Source organism: Dasypus novemcinctus, chromosome 17, assembly GCF_030445035.2.
Source record: "Dasypus novemcinctus isolate mDasNov1 chromosome 17, mDasNov1.1.hap2, whole genome shotgun sequence".
Classification (NCBI taxonomy): domain Eukaryota; kingdom Metazoa; phylum Chordata; class Mammalia; order Cingulata; family Dasypodidae; genus Dasypus; species Dasypus novemcinctus.
In genome coordinates this window covers 7,362,280-7,383,914 of record NC_080689.1, presented here as the reverse complement: position 1 = coordinate 7,383,914, position 21,635 = coordinate 7,362,280, and the positions used below count along the sequence as shown (strand labels likewise).

Here is a 21,635-nt window from a genome sequence, read left to right as displayed (position 1 = left end):
GGTCTTCTCCCGTGGTCCTTGAGGTACCGGAAGGTGCCTTCTGGAACGGGGGAACAGGAGAGCGAAAGAAGTTAAGCCGCGCGGGGGCAGGGCTGGTTGTGGCTGAAGCGGTGGGACGCTCCTGACGCACCGTCCTGCGAGCCTCTTCCGTTCAGCGTCGCCCCGAGTCGGTCGGGGTAGGAAGTGAAGCTCTCCCCAGCGCTCGCACCCCAGGGGCAGGCGTCTCCTCACCAGCGTACAGGGATGGCCTGGTGGCCCTCTGGCTTCTTAACTTCCCTAAAACTTGTGTGGTCTGAATATACTAAACTTTGGGTCAGAAAACCTGGATTTAAGTTCGGCTGTGTTTTCTTACTTGCTAAATATGAGCTTATAATGCCGCCTCTACCTAGCAGGCCGAGGCTTTGAGTCTTGGCGTTGGGTGAAAATCTAAACGTTGCTGTGCTCCCTTAAGAAGAGGCCTCCTACTTGCTCAGCAGTCCCTCCCACACTCGTTCCCCAGGGCGACAGGTGGCATCTTGAAGCAGGAATGGCAGTTTAAAAGTCTTTCTCATTTTGAAAAAAAAAAAAGAAATCACCCTGGAACTGAATTAAAGTGAGGTGTGACCAACACACAGCAGAATGAATGTATTTCTGTTCATGTCTTCCAAGATCCCATTAGATTTATGTGTCATCAGGGTAGATACTCTGGACTTGCTGTGGTTAAAATCCCTTTTTAAAGTTTCGGCTGCTATTGAGTCAGACATCCTTTTCCCTGTACTTCTGTTTTGGTTTCTTGGATGCAAGTTCAGAAGCCAACAGCGTTGTGTAAAATGAGGAAAGAAAAGTGACCTTGGATCTGTCCAACTTCAGTTTAGTGATGAGAAGGGAACCAGTTGGAAGGTGAGGAAGTGGAGAGTGTTCAAACAACTCTTTCCAGAGGTCTGTCTCTGAAGATTGAGAGAGGTGCAGAAAAATAAGAGGCAGAAGCAGGGGGCAGGGAAGGGAAGGTAGGAGACATTAAGGGCTGTTTGAAATCTGATGGGAGTGGTCTGGTAGAGATCTGGGAGAGAAAAGAGATGACTGAGTTTAGATGGATTGTATGCTATATTAATATGTATTAATAAATTGATTTTTAAAAAGATGACTGAAGAAATCAGGTCTTTGAGATTGCGAGAAGGTGGGATCTGGGATACTTGGGGAGGGGTTGACCTCAGCTAATAGAGGGACAGACAATTCCTCAATTGCAGCAGGAGGTAGGAGGGAGCAGGTGTCCCTGTGGTGCAGTTAGTCCAGTGATTACAAATCAACCCCATTGTACCCAAGCTGTGTTTCCATAAGATGATCCTGAGAGATCCTCTCAGATTTCACATAGCTCTCTAGATAGATCCTAGCGACAGTGTTCCCCAAATTTAGTACCTCCGTCAGAGAAAAGAGGTTAGTGGTGCCGTGGTTCTCTAATGCTGGCTCCTTATAAGAACCTCTGGGTATACACATCTTAATGTAGACTTTTTCTTTTAAATGGTAGGCTCATCAATCGATAGTTTTTCTAATTCTACTTATCCTCCACTCCGTTTTTAAAAAACAATGACATCAAGAGCTTTCCAGACTGAAAGTGCTTGACCTAACCATAGTTTAGCAGTCTTGATTGCATATATTACTAACATATAATTTATCTAGGCCCAGAAATTTTAACTCATGTTATTTTTAAACCCCCTTCTTACAGGCTTCTGTTCCCATGATCGGTGATCATTCTAGCTTTCTCAGTTGAGCATAACTCTAAAAGAAAAGATAGTGAGGGAGCTAGATAATTCCTCTGTTGTTTTAAATTAGTTCCAGACCAGTAGTGTTCCTTTCCAGCCTTTTGTAACTTTAAGAATCTGGTTTAAAAAAAAAAAAAGTTCATCTCCTTGCCACTGCCCTACCACTCCCCCAACCAAATGCAAATATGCCCAAATACACAAACGTGCACATATTTTAAGGGAATGGATGATCACCCTAGGCCCAGTGACCCAAGTTAATAATTTCATTGGGTCAACAATTCATTCTGAGAAACATTCATTCTGGGAAACAAAATTATTACTAAGGCCATTCAGGAATTCACAGGGGTGATCAAATGAGATGAAATCTGTAAACAGGGAACTAGACAAGTATTTTGTGATGTGCCAACTGTAGATCTAGGATGGAAATACAGAGCGTCTGACCTCCAAGGCCATACAATCTAGTAGGGGAATAAAATAAGGATGAAATAAAATAAGGGCCTTCTGTGTGATTCCGCTTGCCATTTACTCATCTCCTCTAACATGATTAAAGAAGGTATCTTGTGAGTGATAATGAGCTAGACGATGTGGAAGATGTTAAATGCTATAATAAAATGTTGAACTATATTCTGATGGACTGGTTGAAGATGGATTTTGTTTCATTTTGGTGTGGTTTTTAACAGCATATAGACTTAGAGTTTCTCAACTACAGCGCTCTTGACAGTTTGGGCCAGGTCGTTTTTGTTGAGCGGGCTCTTGTGCATTGCAGGGTGTTTAGTAGCATCCCTGGCTGCGACCCACGAGACTCCAGCAGCATTCCTCTTCCCGCTCCTAGTTGTAACAGCCAAAAATGTCTCCAGATGTTGCCAAATGTCCAAAGGAATGGGTATAATTGTCCCATTTTGAACCACTCATTTAAAGGGAGATTAATTTGGTAGGAGTGTAACTGATGGATTAGACAGAAAACTGGAACCAGAGTCCAGTTAGACTTTTGGGCTAATCTAAGTCGAAATGTAAGAGCCAGGATGTAGTGATGGCTGTAGAAGTGGTAAGGAATGCACTCACAGAACGCGGTCTTACTGGGGACAAGGGGACAAATGTATTATGACTTTTTGAGAATACAATAGAATTAGAATGGAGTTAATGGAATTAAGACGTTAGAAGAGGAACCAGGTTTGACTGTGAATAAAATGAGTTCTCTTTTTGACATACTTGAATTTGAGGTGACTGTGTTGAACCTTGGAGGGAGCCCAGACTTAAGTTTCTTATATTTAGTTAAAATTTGGCTGAAGCCAGTAAAAAACACCAATTCAGTGGTTCTCATAGTCCCTGGGTAACACTGGTTTTCCACAAAATAGGTAGAAGTAGTCTGCTTCAAAAATTAAATAATGATAGTCTCTTTCTAACATAGAATTTCTCTAGTTTTTCCTAAACCTAGTGCTTGTCTCTATTAGAATCCAGTACAAGATATTTAAATTTAAATCAGTATTTTTCTGTGGTTCTTAAATGTATGTATGCCTTTAAGGTAATAATCTAGCAGAACAACTTTAAGGACCATTACACTAATGCCCAAGATTAATTCACTTTACTTTAGCAGACATACATTGAGCAGCCACTTTGGGCCAAGTTTTGTACCTTCTCAAAGATAGAAATGTATAAACTACAGTGCCTGCCTTTTTGAGGACTTTATGTTCTAGTGAGAGACAGTATGGTTTGAACCTCGAAGGAAGTATATGCACAGATGCTTAGGAAGCATAAAGGGCATTCTAATCAGAAGTTAGTTTGATCAAGATAGATATAGACAAATAGGTAAAAGTCAATAGTTAAAAGCCTATTTGTAGAGTATTGGCTTTAATGTAGTTGTTGCTTAATAAGGGGATGATTCTTCAGCTGAGATCTTGGTATGGCCTTTTAACAATGGCACTCACTTTTTTTTTAACAAATATTTACTGAGCACGAGGTAGTAGCAAGACCTAGAGCTATGTTTGGGAAGGATTTAAGGGTTGGGGTGGGGGGAGATTACAAAGAAATGTAAGGGATTCCTAACCACCTATTTAGAAATGGGCATTTTGTATTTGCAGAGCATGGTTAAATATTCTTGAATAATAAATTATTGATGATCTTTAATGCTACAGTCTTAAATAATCTAAAACAATAGATTTGAATTTAGACTGTATTTTGGTGCATTAGGAATACAGAAATAGCACCTCCGCCATCCTAAAGAATGGGATTAACTAGGATGGTTCCCAAAAAGTTTGGGTTTTGAAGGGTGAGTTAAAATTGATGGGGAGTGTGTCTCTGAGGGTATGTGTATGGGGGTGGGATGGGACTGTAGTATATTTTATTTATTTATTTTTTAAGATTTATTTATTTATTTCTCTCCCCTTCCCCTCCACCCCGGTTGTCTGTTCTCTGTGTCTATTTGCTGAGTCTTATTTGCTGAGTCTTTGTCCGCTTCTGTTGTTGTCAGCGGCATGGGAATCTGTGTTTCTTTTTGTTGCGTCAGCTCTCCGTGTGTGCCGCACCATTCCTTGAGCAGGCTGCACTTTCTTTGCCACTGGGCGGCTCTCCTTACGGGGTACACTCCTTGCGCGTGGGGCTCCCTTACGCGGGGACACCACTGCGTGGCAGGGCACTCCTTGCGCACATCAGTATTGCTCATGGGCCAGCTGCACACGGGTCAAGGAGGCCTGGGGTTTGAACCGCGGACCTCCCATGTGGTAGATGGACGCCCTAACCACTGGCCAAGTCCGCCGCCCTGTAGTTTATTTTAGATAGCTGAAATAGCATTGCAAAAAGCTAAAGGCTGGAGGTAAAGTGATGAATTTGGGAAAACTACAGAGAACTCTTAAGATTGCTGAGTAGTGTTCAACAAATGCAGAATAATCTTGAGCAAGCCAAATTGTACAAAACACAATTAAAAATTCTCCAGTGCCATTTGTACATAGCATTATTCACAATAGCCAAAAGGTGGAAACAACCCATATGTCCACGAACAGATGAATGGATAAACAAAATGCGGTGTGTGTGTGTGTGTGTGTGCTTATACACAATGAAATATTACTCAACAAGGAATGAAGTGCTGATTCATGCTTCAACTGAGATGAACCCTGAAGAAGACATCATGTGAAGGGAAATAAGTCATACACAAAAGGACAAATATTACATGATCCCACTTACATGAAAAAGCTAGAATATGCGAACTCAGAGAGATGGAAAGTAGGTTATGTTGTCGGGGCCCTAGATGATGCATAATAGATATGGGATTTCTGTTTGGGGCAGTTTTAAAGTTCTGGTAATGGATTGTGGTGAGGGTGGCAAAACATTGTAAATGTGATTAATAGCACTGAATTTTATGCTTGATATAGTTGAGATGGAAAATTTTATATTGTATGTATTTCCACAATTTTTTTTTAAAAAGGAGCAACTAAGGAGACAATGACAAATGTAATACATGATCCTGGACTAGATCTAATAAGGGAGGAGAAAAGGCTCAAGATGACGTAATTGTATCATAAAAAATTGAAATTTAGACTGTATGCTTTAGATCACTGTTAAACTTATTGAACTTGATAACTGTTTAAGATGATTACATAAACAAATATCCTTGTTCTTAGGAAATGTACATGAAAGTATTATGTGTTCAAAGAGCATGATATGTACAACCTACTCTCAAATGTTTAGAAAATAGAATTACATGGCAAATGTTCAAAATGTTAAAATTGATGGATCTCAATATTTGGGGTGTGTGGGGGATATGTTTGAGTTCTTTGTATGGGTTTTGTATTATTTTTGCAACTGTAAGTTTGAAATTGTTTCAAAATAAAATGCTTAAGAAAAACTACGTATACACAAGAGAATTCTACAGTGCCAGAAAGAAAATTGAGTTTATTTCTGAGTCTTCCTAACTCACCATTGTCAACCGTAAAACATGGCTTCAAATTTCTGAAATATTTTCATTCCTAGTTGGTACACTGTTTCCCCTGCTAAGGAGCCTATTGTTCTTCTTATCAGGTCACTTGTACCTTAGAACTAGAAGATAACCAGTTTTTCAAATTGATTCATTTATATAGAATCCCTGCTGTGGGCCATCACCTGGTGTTGCTCAAGCTACAAAAGTCAATAAATAAGAACAGGTAGCACTCTTCTAGTGAAGGAGAGAGACCTATAAAGAAGTTGTGGCAGGTGTGTAAAAGAGGTAGATCAAAGAGGCATTGGTGCTTTGAGTACACAAAAGGGCAGGTGGTGCTGGAAAGCCTTAAATTGTGCTTGACAGATTGGACCAAGAATTCTCAGGGGTGCAGGGGGAATGGTGGAAAAAGCATGAATTTAAATTATTGAAAAAAAGAAAACCTGAAAGTTCATGGGATTCTCTTGCTAGAACTTATAAAATGTATGTGTTGCTGCCTGAATTAATTTTCTAAAACAGAAGTCTAACCCACTACTTTGTTTTAGTAGTTATCATTTCTGTCAAGAAACTGTTGAAATCTACTTTAAATAGTCTCTTCAGAAAAGTAAATGGTATACTAGGTTCGAATATAATCATCCAGAATTTTAAAGCTATTGACCAAAACAGAATTTTTTGTTTTTGACAAGGTGATAAGAGGAACACAGAAGTTTGAAAGGTAATGGAAATATATGCAGTTTTATTTTTTGCCACAGAAGAATTTTAGATGGTGTTATGGGTAACTTGCTTGCTAAAAAGTACTGTGTTTGGTATTTATTATTCCACAAGTAGATTTATGATCCATGTTCTATGTACAAAGACAGTGTGCTGAGTGGAAGACAAATATAAAGGAGAAACTACCCTCAAAGAGATTGGCCACTTAATGGGAGCTGGAAAGGTTCTGGTGGGGTGGCCAGTGGGGTGGAGTGCAGATTGTGCAAGATGGACAGCAATGTTAAGGCCTAGGGAAGGAAAAAAGTCTACGGGCTTTCTCTCCCCCACCCCAAGTCTTTAGTGTTTCCCCACCTTCTGAAGAAATGTGGCTATTTACTTTGGAAATAAATTGTAATTTGGTTCCCATGTGCCAAGTAAGGCATAGTTGTACATACTGACTTGAAAGCCTTCGCTCCTGGGGATTAACCCAGAGGACAGTGATGCATCAGAAGGGCAGGGTAGAGCTAAAAGGCCAAGTCCTGTGCCTGGCGGCTGCTTTGGGGTGTGCACACAGTGGCCCTCAGCTTGTGTGTTTTTACCTAACTGCCCTGCCTCCATTCCTTCACCAGACATGTCCCAGAAACATTGCTACAAATCACAGGGGTAGAATTATTCTTTTTTCTGAGATTTATTAATTTAAAAGTATTCCCAGGAGTCATTTTGCTACTATAACTATACTACAGCAAACTGTTTAGTTCTCATAATTCACACTTTTTTTTTTCCAGTAATTTTTAAAACTCCAGTGAATTGAAATTAATGTCCTAGGTGAAAATGTTCATGTTGATAAGTGTTATCAGCTCTCAGGGTATCCTTCTGACATTCACTGGCATCTGTAGCACCCCTGCACCCCCACCCCACCCCCACCAGTCTTGAGACTTCAGGCTTTCTAATCTCAGTCTTCTACATCTCATTCCTTCATTTATTCATTCATTTATTCAGCACTGTTATACAATTTTATGTGCCAGATTGTGTGCTAGGTACTGGGGGTGATGAAATGAACAAGATATCTTTATGTATATTTTAGTTTCTAGCCAAATGGAATAGTCACCATCCCAAGTAAGTATTAAAATGACTTTGTAGGGAGTAGATGTAGCTCAGTGCTTGAGCACCTGCCTCCCATGTACAAAGTCCAGGTTCAATCCTAGGTACCGCCTTTAAAAAAAAAAAAAAAAAAAGTTACTTTGCAGCCTAGGAAATCTCCCCCTTGTTTACCTGGTAAAGTTTTCCTGTCCTTCAAAGTGTACCTCAAATGCCACCTCTCAGGGGAAGATTTCTCTTTTACCCCAGATGAAAATTATCTCCTCACTTGCATAACTCTGTTATTATACTTTCTTACACTGTTATTTAGTAGAGTACAAAATAGGGTAATTCTCATTCCCATTTTATAGACGAAGAAACATTGTTAGAGAGGATTGATTTGCCCATCCCCAGAGAGCGGCGAGCAGTGCAGTTTGAGCCCAGGTGTGCCCAGCTCTGAAGCCTGCCACCTTCCCCATCCAGCCCTGAGGCCCCTGAGGAGACTGGCAGGCAGGGATGCTGCCAAGGGCCAGGGTCCTTTTCCAGGCAGACTGTGACACTGAGCAAGTCACGATTTCTGAGTCCTCAACTGTAGAGTGATACCTCATTCATCTTTCTGCTTAAAGTAAAATATAGATATGTACTTGAGTGTTATTTTCCCCCATTATTACATAGAGATCACTATATCAGTACCAGAAACTTTATAACATAGAAACAGTTTTGTTGTCCAAATAACAATTTTTAACTTAGTAATGGGTACCTGGAGGTTGATTCATTATACTATTCTTTCTACTTTTATATGTGTTAGAAATTCTGTACAAAATGGAATTTGTTTAAAAAGGTGTTTAGCTTGTAAAGTGCCACATAATTATAAGTGGTATGATGATCATAATTACTTCTCGGGAAGCGGACTTGGCCCAATGTATAGGGCGTCCGCCGACCACATGGGAGGTCTGCGGTTCAAACCCCGGGCCTCCTTGACCCATGTGGAACTGGCCCTTGTGCAGTGCTGATGGGCGCAAGGAGTGTCATGCCACACAGGGGTGCCCCCCCCTTCCCCCACCTCCCTGCATAGGGGAGCCCCACTCGCAAGGAGTGCACCCCATAAGGAGAGCCGCCCAGCGCGAAAGAAAGTGCAGCCTGCCCGGGAATCGCGCCGCACACACTGAGAGCTGACACAACAAAATGACACAACAATAAGAAACACAGATTCCGGTGTTGCTGACAACAACAGAAGCGGACACAGAGGAACATGCAGCAAATGGACACAGAGAACAGACAACTGGGGCGGGGGGGTGGGGAAGGGGAGAGAAATAAATAGAGATAAAATCTTAAAAAAAAAAAATTACTTCTCTGCTGTCTTTCTTAGCTATTAGATGTTTATTTTCTTTAAGGCAGAAAATGCCTCCGTCATTATTGCATTTCCCCCAAGGATGACGTGGGAGTAGGACTCCAGTCTTGCCAAGTGTACTTGCAGGCCTCGGGTCATAGGGCTGGCTTCTAGACAGCAGCCATCTTAGAAGGGTGCCCTTCTGGGATTTCAGTAACTAAATTCCCATGGCTGAGGTCCACAGTAGATTTGCTACAGATTAAATTTCTGTCTTCAATTAGGAAAAGTAGTGTTATAATGTGGTTTCAGTGTACTACCATAGAACATTCTTTATATGCATTCTAAAGTTATTTTTTTGAATAGGTAATGCATGCACAGAGTACAGAATTGTTACTGTGCCAGGAAAGACCTCTGTCTTTCAACCACCCAGTTCTCTCCCTGGAGGCAATCAGGATTCACAGTTGCTAGGGTGTCTTTCCAGAGGTGGTCTAGTTGATGTGAGAGAGACTGTGTGTATATATGCATTTAATTATAGTATGCTGTCCACACAGTTTGGCATGTTGCTCTTCTTCTCTCTCGATTATTCTATATCCATACCTGTGGAGCAGCCTCGATCTGTGTACATATACAAATTTCTATTTTCTTATGATAGTAATTTAGATTGTGATAGCAAAAAAAATTAGAAACACATCTTTATATATACCTCATTGTGTAGGTATGTAAGTATATTTGTGCAGTTTAAATCCTAAGAGTGAAATTACTGGGTGAAAGCATACGAGTATTTTGAAGTGTTGATAGCTGTTGTGTTGTAATAATTAACTCTCTAGCAGTATCTTAAGAGTGCTGGTTTGTGCTCACTCTTGATAATATACCATGCCAAACCTTTTGATCTTTGCCAATCTGATAGGTAAAATGTTTTTATTTGTACCACTTTTAATATGTTCAAAATCCATTTGTTGGGGGAGGGACTGCCAATGCATAGAGGGTTTCTTTTGGAGGTGATGAAAATATTCTGGAATAGATAGTGGTTGCTAAAATACTAAATATACTAATGCTGAAAATCACTAAATTGTACACTTCAAAAGGGTGTATTTTATGGTATTAGAATTATATCTAAACAAAGCTGTTATAAAAATGCAATTGTATTTTCTTTTCTGTGAACGACTGTTCATTTCCTTTGCCTGTGTTTTGTTTTTCTTTTTTAAAATAGGAGGTACTGGGGATTGAACCCGGGACCTTGTACATGGGAAGCAGGCACTCAACCACTTGAGCTACATCTGCTCCCATGCCTGTTTTTCTATCATATCACCTTTTTGAAAAATAGGTAATCTATTTTATTTTTAAGATTTATTTTATTTATTTTTCTTTATTTATCCCCTCCTTCCCCCAGATGCTTCTCCCATCTGTCTGCTCATTGTTTGCTCACCTTCAGGAGGCACCGGGACCTGAACCCGGGACCTCCCATGTGGTAGTCAGGCGCCTAAGTGGTTGAGCCACATCTACTTCCTGGTAATTAGTTTTTTTATCTTTGTTGTGTTACATGTATTTTTCCCCAGTTGGCTATTTGTTCTTTTACCCTTGTTTTTGCTATCTTTTGCTCATGCAGAAAATTTTCGTTTTTATGTGGTCAGCTTTATTTTTTTTAAAGAACATCTGAGGTGGTTTTTCATATTTGGAGAGAGTTTTCTCCAATATAATATATTTTTTGTAATTCCTCTGTTTCTTCTGTCCCTTATATGTTTCCTTTTTAAATTTTTTTAATTTGAGAAGTTGTAAGTTAAAACAGTAAGCACACCATATAGGATTCCCATACAATATACCACCAACATCTTACATTGTTGTGACATATTTGTTAAAAATGATGAAAGAACATCGTCATAATATTACTGCCATCTATAGTTCATAGCTTAATATTTGGTGTGTTTTTCCCACAAACCATTCTGTTAACACTGTGTATTATATTTGTTATAGTTCATGAGAGAATGTTCTCATATATGTATGTTAACCACAGTCCATCATTCACCTTGGGGTTCACTGTGTTATACAGTCCCCTGCCTTTTTCAGTCCATTCAGAGTAAACACTCAGTGACTCAGTTTCTTCAGAGTTGTGCTGTCATCAATCAGCTCAGTCAATTTCAGAACATTTTCATTAATCCAAAAGGAAAATTCCCATACCACCTTATGTATTCCCCCATATTGGCCCTTAGCATTGTTATAGTATCTTCTTTGCCATTGCTGTAAAAATACTACAGTAATAGTGTTAACTCTAGTCTATACATTACATTAATTGTATTTTTCCCATGTATTTCCATATTCTTAACACATTGTAATAGAGTAACGTCTTTCGTACTATTAACACAGTCTTCATCCACCACCGAAGTCACTGTTATACAGTCCCAAGATTAAACTCTAGCTTCCTTTCAATTGACATTAACCTCCAGAGACTACTCCCTTTCAGCCACAATCACATTTGTAAATCATCAGTGTTGCTTATTCTCACTGTAATGTGTTACCATTAACTCTAGCCCCAATTCCCCACATTTACTATTTCCCATATTAAACATTCTACATACGTTCAGCATCAGCTCCCCCTTCTTAACCCACATTCTATCTCCTGGTAACCTGTACTCTATAGTTTAACTCCAAGAGCTTATTCAACATATTTACTTCGTTAGTGAGACCATACAATATTTGTCCTTTTGTTTCTGGCTTATTTCACATAACATAATGTCCTCAAGATTCATTCATGCTGCCAAATGTATTCCAACTTCATTTCTTCTTACAGTTGAATAGTATTCCATTGTATGTATATGTGGCATTTTATTTATTCATTTACACGCTGATGGACACCTGGGTTGTTTACATCTTTTAGCAGTTGTAAATGATGCTGCAGTGAACGTAAGTGTACAAAGGTCAGTTCTTGTTCTTCCTTTCAGTTCTTTTGAATATATTCCTAGTAGTGGGATTGCCAGATCTTTAGCTTCCTGAGGAACCGCCAAACTGTCTTCCACAGAGGCTGCACCATCTTACATTCCCACCAACAGTGAAGGAGTGTTTTATTTCTCAACATCCTTATGTTTCCCTTTTTATTATCTTTGATTTATTTGGAATATATTTTGGCATAAATTGTGAGGAAGGGATGCAGCTCCCGCCCCCACTCCCCCCCAGTGATATCCATTTGCCTCCATGAGTTGTTTTTTGGTTTTGTTTTTTAAATAATCCATCTTGACAGCTTTGATTTGCAATTCCACTTCTGTCTTTTATGGATTTAGGTCTATTTTTGGACTTTTTTCTGTCCCATTTTTCTGGTTTCTTCATAACCACTATCTTGCAATTTAACTTACTTATAGTTCAGTTATAACTTTGAAAAGTCTTCCTGGTCTTCTTGCATATTTTCCCTAATCGAATTTTAGAAGCAATATTTTTAGTGTTTTTTTTTTAAATTCTGATTTTTTTATGACTATTGCATTAATTTATAGATTTATGTAAAATTGATTATGTCTTTTCTGTTTTTCTCTCCCTTTTTGGGAGGGTCTTTTTATGTCTGCACAAACCTTCAGAGCAATGTTAAATAATAATCATTGCTTACCTCCCAGATTTTATTGGGAATGCTGTAGTCATTTTGTATTGATATTCATAAGTGAAATTGCTCTATGTGGTTCTTTTTTTAATAAATATAACTGTCTTTGTTCTATTTTGGTATCTTAATAATGTTTTTTAAACTCCCTTCTCTTTATCTGCTGTGGAACAATTTAAATATCACTGGTGTTAGTTGCTCCTTAAAGGTTTGGCAGTAGAATTTGTTGTGAAAACTATATGTAACTCTTGCTTTTTGTAGTTCTTAATGATTTATTCTACTTTCTTCCGTAGCTATCAGTCTATTTTGTTTTTCTCCTTTGGGCCTAGTTTTGGTAACTTATATATTCCTTGAAAATCATCCATTTTGTCCAAGTTTTGAAATGTATATTCACAGATAAGCATTTACACATATATTTTTTTAACTTTCTATAGATCTTACTTTTGTGTTCTTTATTGATTTCTTTGTCCTTTTCTACAGGAACAGGAAATATAGTGGTTATTATGATTAGCTACCCAAAAGGAAGAGAAATTTTGGATCTGGTGCAAAAAGGAATTCCAGTAAAAATGTCCATTGGACTTGGCACCCGCCATGTGCAGGAGTTCGTCAGTGGTCAGTCTGTAGTGTTTGTGGCCATTGCCTTCATCACCATGATGATCATCTCACTAGCCTGGCTGATATTTTACTATATACAGCGTTTCCTATATACAGGCTCACAGTTTGGAAATCAGGTAATTACAGATAACTTTTTTTAACTTTGCTTTTTAAGAAGTAGTTCATCAGTATTTCCCACATGTATTGCTTGAAGTTGTACTGACCATAGTCTTAATTTCATTTTCACTCAGCATTTAAATATTATTATGATTTTTGAAAATAATTTTAAATTTGGAATATATTAAATTTTCTGTTTTGTGGAAAATTAAATACCTTTAAATCTGGGTCATTTTTTTGTATGTTTGGGTCCTTCAGATGCCTTCTTTGTCCTTTTCCTTACATAAAGAAATGACAGTAAGGCATGAGATAGAGTGGAGCAGTCCTCAGGTAACCCTGGTTCTCTGACTAGGCCCAAAGGCAAGGAGACATGGAAGGAGCTCCTATGTCTCCATTGTGGAGCAACTTTCAAAACCATTTCTCAGCAGAGACACACAGAGGCTTCCAAAGGCAGGCCTTTTGAATTTCAAACTTAGCACTGTAGTCTTGAAAAGTTGACCTTCCTGACCTTTTAGATAATCATTTTTGGGGTACCTTCCACCTGACCTCCAAGAAGAGAGGGCTCTTTCCTTTTAGGGATGTTAACAGGTGAGTGTATGGTATCTCAGTCCTCAGCTTACTCCTTTCTTAATAATACTTTAAGCATAAGAATTGGGTCTTCTTCAGACATGAAATTGAAAGTAAGTATTCTTAAATAGCTATTAAATTACATATGGCTTTTCTGTACCTTAAAACATAATTTTTATTATTACTATTTTAATTATTTTTGGTGTAGTCATTTAACTTTGCTTTTAAAATTTTTTTCTATATGCTTACATATATTATAATGCTTGACTTTTTAAAATAAAGATTTAACTTAAAGTTTTCAATAATATTTTTCCTACTCAAGAGCCATAGAAAAGAAACTAAGAAAGTTATTGGCCAGCTTCCACTTCATACTGTAAAGCATGGAGAAAAGGTAATCTTTTCATGGGGTGTTTTGGTTTAGACTAGAGAATGTGCCTGTTTATGTGTTTAAGAAATAATTTCCAGTCTGCTAAGTCACAGTATTGAACTGTGGTGTTTTGGCTAGTTTGAGTTAATACTAACTTTTCTCTGTGTGTTCATTTTAAAGAAGGGTTGTAAGCAGTATTGTGTCATATATGTGAAGAGCTGTCCATCCAGTATGGTAGCTATTAGCCACATATGACTATTTAAATTTAAATGAATTAAATTTAATTTAAAAGAGTTATTCATGTAGCAACATTTCAGATGTTTGATAGCCATGTATGGCTACTTGCTTCCGTAATGGACAGAACATTTCTGTCACCGCAGAAAATTCTCTTCATTGGTCTGGGCTCGACCGAGGTGACTCTAAAAAGCTGAAGAACATAAAGTCTATAACATAGACCTTTGATATTTTAAATTCGTTTCTGTTAAATCTGAGACATAATGTCTGTTCTCTCTGAATCCCTCAATTCCAGGCTGAAAATATTGGAATTCGTGGAAAAGGAGAGAAAAGGTGTTTTTAAAAAGACTTTTATAAAAAAAAAAAAAGAAAGAAAGAAAGAAACATTTTGACGTGGCCAGATTCTTAAAAGTTCATTCTCATACCAGAACTTTAAAGAATTCTTGGAACAGGACAAATCCAGAAACTGAGATTTTTATAGGATAATTTCTTTAAAAGGAAAACTGTTGTTAATGCAGTAGTATTTATTTTTCTAATATTTATTCTTTTAGTCTGTGTTATGAAAGGTTGATAACTGTGCTGAATTATAGCTGTGTGTTGACTCAGTTGTGATTTTCATTTTATCTTCTAAATTGTTGAGATTCAATCAGTTCTACTCTCCAGTCTCCACTCCCTCTTTTTAAAAAGGTAATTGTATTTATGTAAGGTTGACATCAAATGCTTGTGTACCCCAGGGATGTATCTCTTCCTCTGACCTACTTAAAAGAGTAAAATAAAAATAAAATCGATTAAATGATAGGCCTTGGTTTTAAGAAATTTGGAATCTGATATTAGTGGTTTATGTGAAAATTTTAATATTAAGATGGTTTTGTAATTGTATTTTTGGCTACCATTTTTTTCTTCCCAAAGCCATTTGTTCTATACATAAAAATATCTCATGACTATCTTTAACTGTGTTTTATAGAAGACATTGTTAAGAAAAATAGAAACAGAATATAACAACAAAAAGTTAAAGGTGAAATCGGAACTAAATGAATTAGAGAACAAAAGCAGGAGAACTGGTCAATAAAAAACCATGAGTTCTTTTTTTCAAGACTATCCAAGATTTTTTTAAAGAAAAGAATGCACAAATTTCTTTGGAACAAGGTCCAGATTGCCCAAGAAAATTAGAAATATACTATATTTAATTTTATGCTGCATGTAAGTGAAATGGATTTTCTAGGAATACGTTAACTATTATATTAACCCAAAATAGATGTAGGAAACTTTAATATTCCATATCCATAGAAAAAATTAGCCTGTCCATAGTCTATTATTATAAAAGTACCAGTGAATTCTGTCGAAACTTTAAGGATCAATTTCTAAGCTGTGTTGGGAAGCGGACTTGGCCCAGTGGTTAGGGCGTCTGTCTACCACATGGGAGGTCCGCGGTTCAAACCTTGGGCCTCCTTGACCCGTGTGCAGCTGGCCCATGCGCAGTGCTGATGCACGCAAGGAGTGCCCTGCCACTAGGGGAGCCTCACGCGCAAGGAGTTCGCCCGGTAAGGAGAGCCGCCCAGCGAGAGAGAAAGAACAGCCTGCACAGGAATGGCACCGCACACACAGAGTGCTGACACAACAAGATCATGCAACGAAAAGAAACACAGATTCCCATGCCGCTGACAACAGAAGCAGACAAAGAAGAACACGCAGCAAATAGACACAGAGAACAGACAACTGGGGTGGGGGGGGGCGGGGATAGAAATAAATAAATCTTTAAAAAAAAAAAAATTTCTAAGCTGTGTATTCCATGGCATAGAAAGGTAGAACAGTCTCAATTTGCTTTATAAAGTTAGCAAAATTTTAATACCAAAACCATGCAAAGTATAACAAAAAGAATCTGTAGACCAATATTGCTTATGGATTTAAGTGCAGAAATTCTAAATAAAATGTTAATAAATTAATTCCAATAACTTATTAATATGCCATGACCAAAAAACTGTCTTCAAACATTTTGATTTCACAGAACTATCAAAGCTAGTTTAAGTAAAAGTAGTTTAAGTATTTGAAAAAGCCTAGGAACCCAATTGATGAAAGTAGCTGGGCTTGTGTTAAATTGCAGAAAAATTTGGATGGAGGAAAGCAAGTTTAAAAAGTATTAGGGTCTTTTTAGTATTTCTGAAATTTTTGTTTTGCAATTAAAAATTTTAAGCAGGTATAAGTGGTACCTGAAAGTAGACACTGGGTATATCACAGATAGCAGAAAGCTTTTCATTATAATTAAGGTTCAGTTATGTGTTCACTGGGAGAAATAAAGGAAAGCTATGAGAAGTATTTAGGATTAATGTGAGAAATTAAGGCATATTAGAATGAACACATTGCTTGTTGATAGCCTTTGTCCATCATTGGTGTTAGATTGTTTGAACTAATGACTTTTACATTGTAACAAAAGTTGACTTTTAGTAGTTTCTGCAAGGTACTAGTTTTTCCACACCCATTCATTGAACAGAAAAAATGTCCTTTCTTCCCCCCTACATCTCATGGTGTTAGATCAATGTCTGACTTAAAGGTCACAAGGAATCCTTAGGGAGTTTCCAGTTAGTGCCTATGTTAGCCTCTACAAATGTTCAGCATAACTGGTTACTTAAAAGCATGTAGTTTTATGTTTCTCTTGGAACATGTCTTCTATATACCTTAGCAGGAAATCTTAGTCCTTAAATATAAGGCGTGGCTTCACATGTGTAACTTACTGAATTGAATCTTTGAGAACATGAATAAATAAGTATTTTTATCCTTTTCCTATATTATTTCTTTTTTGAAAATAAGCTTACATGAACTATTCTTTAAAAGTTGTCAAAATAATGGCTTAAAAAGAAAGAATTCCTAAATGATCCATGAGGTGTGGATATTAAAAGTGGAAATTTTGTTATGAGACTGCTTGTTCTCAGCATTTTTGTTTCTTTTTATGCCTTTTTTAACTTGGTAGAGGAAAAATGGTAACCTATTTTAATTTATAATAGGCTCAGATATTGAGCCATTTACAAGTTGTGTTCTGCCCTTTAGCAAATTCTCATGAAAGTGCTCTTGGGTTTTTGTTCATTTGTTTTTTAATGATTTCAGAGGACAAGTACCTTATTGAATATTCCTTCTCTTTATATTTTAAGTTTTATATTTGAAAAATTATTTTATCATCTGCAGTCCTTAAAACATGAACCCTAGCATAGTATTTAAACAGCGTTTATGTCTGATTAAGCAAACAATGCGTTTTTTTTTTCCTTTGGATAATCTCTAGATAGTGGTAAAACAAAAATGCCTAGTACAATTATATGTGTTTAGTGTCAGGTTGTACCAAGTTAGAATAGAATACATCATTGTTTACCCAGGATGTAGTAAGCTGCACCAAGGATATAATAAACTCTTTCCTCTTTTCTTTTTGTAGGGAATCAATATTGATGCTGAAAATTGTGCAGTGTGTATTGAAAATTTTAAAGTAAAGGATGTTATCAGAATTCTGCCATGCAAGTATGTTCTTTTCACCTCCTGAGAACTACTCTTGATGTTAAAAATTGACAAGTTTCAGGTTTTTGACATGAAAGTTACATGCCTTTCATGATGTGTAAATGTCTTGCTATTTAGTGATCATCTCATCTTTCAGAAAAGAAGCTTGGGTTTTAATATTGTCTTTAAGGCTCATATATTGTATTACTTTAGAATTGCTTTGCTTGGGAAACTCTTTGGGGTCATTAAGACCTGCTCTTTATCTTCGTCATAGATTGGCTTTTACTGTTATAATCAAGGCTGCATAGAGCCCAAGGAATTCTGTTGTATATTAAGTCATGAAAAAGTATGCTGCCTTGGGAGCAGGGAAACAAGCTTCAAAGATGGAGGATCTTTGAAGAGTGGCAGATGTGGCCTTCAGGACACGGGCCACGGAGGGCAATGGGATGATATGTTTTAATTCTTTGATCACTTTTAATTATACTTCACACCTATTAGAAGCAAGTTAAAAGTTAATGCTTGCAGGGTACCTTAGAATATATATAAAATACCTTATATTAGATTAAGTTCTCGATATCTCTGTGAAGGAAATGAAGGAATAAATATCAAAATAACAAAATAAAAGTTTCCTAAAGAAGAGAAGCTTGCTTAAATCTTAGTGGAGTGGATACTTAATGATTGGAGTCAGAATAGGTTGATCATGTCCCGTAGAAAATTATTAAATTAAAACAGAAGAATTTGTACTTGAGGCTACTTTAGGGCAAGCCTTTCTAACTTGAAAATGATGCTTAGTGCGCTATGCAAAAGCACCCTGAGGCTAATCTCCTTCTGCGGCACTAGGTTTATCCTGGTGGTTGCGCTGGGGTTTGTCCTTGACCCTTATGAGGCAGACTTGTGCCTGTATAGTTATCTAACTGTCATAGCCCAATTCCTGGTCTCCTCTTTGGGGTTTTTACCCACCCTCATTTTCTCCAGTGCTTTATATAACTCTTCAGAAATGGCAACAGTGTTTCTTCTGTGTTTTTGTACAAATTAATCCTTTTGGGTCACTTTAGGTTGGAGAATGGGAAGGTCAAAAACAAGCTGGACTATACTGTTATATAATCCGGTACTATTATTTTTAACTGCACTAGTGAATTTCTATTTGGAGAAAAGGCCTTCAGATATTAACAATACTAATAGTGAAAAATCACTGTGTATTAACCGTGTGCCCAGCACTTGTACAAGCACGGTTCATGGTTCCTCTGCAGATCATTCCCAGGCTGGAGATCCTGTTACTGCCCCACATTTTACAGATGAGGAAAATGAGGTGCGGAGAGGTGAAGTAACTACTTCAGCATGACAGCTGTCCAGTAGCAGAGCTGGTATTTGAGCCCAAGCTGTTTGGCTCCAAAGCTATACTCTTAGAAGACAGATTGATCACGTAGGAGGGATATTAGCCAACTAGTGAAGAAGAGAGATGTGTCATCTTTCTTTTTTTTTATTCTGATTTTGAAAGTGGTAGGTGTTCATTATAGAAAATTAAGAACATACCAAAGTATGTGAGAGAGAAAAATAAGTAATTTTTAAGCCTGCCACCCACAGGTAACTTGTTAATATTGTGTTATGTTTCCATGAGTCATTTTATGGACTTGTACCATTAGTTTACTTTTGCCATTTTCTCAAAAGGTTTTTGAGTAACTTTCAAAGGCACATAAAAATATACAGCCTAGCATGAGGTTAAATAAAGTTCAGTTTTGAAAATAAATCATACTATTTTTGTGGAGTGAAGGGAATATTTCCCTTTACATACCAGATTCTGTTTAGCCTGGAAAATAGGATAATTACAGAGGGTAAGTGAATAGACTACACTGTTGATTTAACGTCAATTAACTTGTGATGAGAGGATGAGGAATGAGTTGGTAGAATGTCTATGTTCCTTTATAAGATAGAAAAGTTTATTTTTTAAAAATTAACACATACTTAATTTTTTTAGGCATATTTTTCATAGAACATGCATTGACCCATGGCTTTTGGATCACCGAACTTGTCCAATGTGTAAACTTGATGTCATCAAAGCCCTGGGATATTGGGTTTGTTACGTTTTTGTTTATATTCAATCTCTGCCCCAGTTCTTACTGAATTACTTGATTTAATTACTGACCAGAGGCAAGAAGAATGGACTAAATGCTCCTTAACATCCTTAAAGGTCTCTGAAGAAATTTTCTTCTTTATTAAAAATGAATTTTAAGGCATTCCAAAAATTAATGAACTAAATTTGTGATTATAGAATATTGTGCTAGGATGTTTCCCAGAGAGTTTTTGATTCCTTAGAAAAGTATGTTTTGGTATACTATACTACAGAATATATATATATGCTAGTCAATTTCATATACCCAAGAATTATAAAATGATAGTTTGAAATGGAAAGAGCCTTATAGATTTTTTGGCCCAAGGTACATATTTTACATGTAAGGAAACTGAATTCAATAATTCTTGATACTAGTTCTCCCATTGCCTGGGTTTCAAAATCACGTAGTGCTGGGGAAATCTGGCCTGTGTTGATTTGTTGCATCAGTTTGTGATACTTAGAAGGCTCGAGGACCTTCCTCAGAAAATAGAGACAGTTAAGTCAAAGTGAAGGAGAGATATTAATAACAGCTAACCCTTAAAAACCTAAAATGCTTTACATGCATCATGACACTTAAACCTTCCAACCACTGTGTCAAGTAAGTACTTTTATTATTCCTATTTTAACTAATTAGAAACTTGAGCTTAGCCAAGATCAGTCACCTGCCAAAGGTCACACAGCTAGTTAATGGAGAATGGAGCTTTGACACACGTTCGCTTAATTCCAGTACTGTACTGCCCAAAAGAGGAGACAGAGAGAAGGAAAAGAGATTTCTCTAGGTTGTTATTTTTTTTTAATTGTTTTTAGGTTCTTCATACAAGCTATTGGTGTCTCAAAATATTCTGATGAAATAATGGTTTTGAAAAAGATCTTTTGAAAAGAGGAATTTAAATAAAGCATATCTATTTCTTGTCAAACATGGTTCTAGAATTCTTAGTATGAAGAAGTTTTTTTATGGTAATCATTTTATGCAACTTAAAGCCCTAACAGGCAGAGGCTTCATTCTATAGCAGCATCACTGAAGAATAGACTCTTGAGACAAGACTCCTTTTCCTAGCTGCAGGTCTGTTACACTGTCTTCTCATCTTCTAGCTTAGGGTGTCTTCAAAAGATGCTGAGAGGACCACTCTCAGAAACAACTCAGGTTTTCTATGACTTATATTTTAAATTAGTTCCGGAATGTGAAACTCTAGGCCCACATAAAGACAGAAGGCCAGCATCAAGACTGTCCAGCTAAAAACTGACCTACTACTTTGATGTCTAGACACTTTTTTTTTCCTCTAGAATTTCTACCATTTGTTTAATCATATTTTTTCTTAAGTAAGGCTTTTGGTATAACATGCTTTCTTAATATACTTGACCTGTGCCCTCTCTGCTCCAGAGGCTGTATGTAGCTTAGATAAGAGGGTGAACCTTGATGAGACAATATATTTAAATAGCAAAATTCAGGGAGCTTGAAAGAGGTTTCTTCTTGGCAAAGTTTTAGGACTCTTCCTTTAAATACACTCTGAAGTTCATATTACTTTGTTTTCTTCATTAGTAATTTAATCCTCCTTTTCATTTCCAGAAATTTGTATAAAAATAATTTCAGTGACCCTAGCGCTGAAACTTTACTCCTCATCTTTGTTTTTGGAAAAATATCTACCTTTATATATTTCATGAATGAAAACTCAATATTCTTAATTTTATATAAGGTTGAGTTGCTTTCTTAGAATGTTACCTTCAAAAAGATAGAACATCCCCAGAAAGCCTGATTTCTTTTTGAAGAATAGAAACCTATAGTAACTTTAAAGTCAAACTAAGAATTACCTTATCTTGCTTTTAATTTTTTTTTCTATCCTGAAGACAT

At 37.1% G+C, this 21,635-nt stretch overlaps 1 protein-coding gene across 4 annotated transcripts in view; it reads left to right on the top strand.

The window, feature by feature from the left end:
* The window catches only part of RNF149 (ring finger protein 149), a 34,755-nt gene that overhangs the window by 710 nt on the left and 12,410 nt on the right, over positions 1-21,635 (top strand). For all 4 annotated transcript variants that reach the window (XR_011646076.1, XM_004471757.4, XM_058278203.2 and 1 more), the window contains exons 2-5: positions 12,801-13,051; positions 13,921-13,989; positions 17,618-17,700; positions 19,652-19,748. Coding sequence is in view for 3 of the 4 variants with exons in the window: in XM_004471757.4 (XP_004471814.1) it covers positions 12,801-13,051; positions 13,921-13,989; positions 17,618-17,700; positions 19,652-19,748 (500 nt within the window). In the remaining variant the exon portion in view is untranslated. The remainder of the gene's footprint in view (positions 1-12,800; positions 13,052-13,920; positions 13,990-17,617; positions 17,701-19,651; positions 19,749-21,635) is intronic.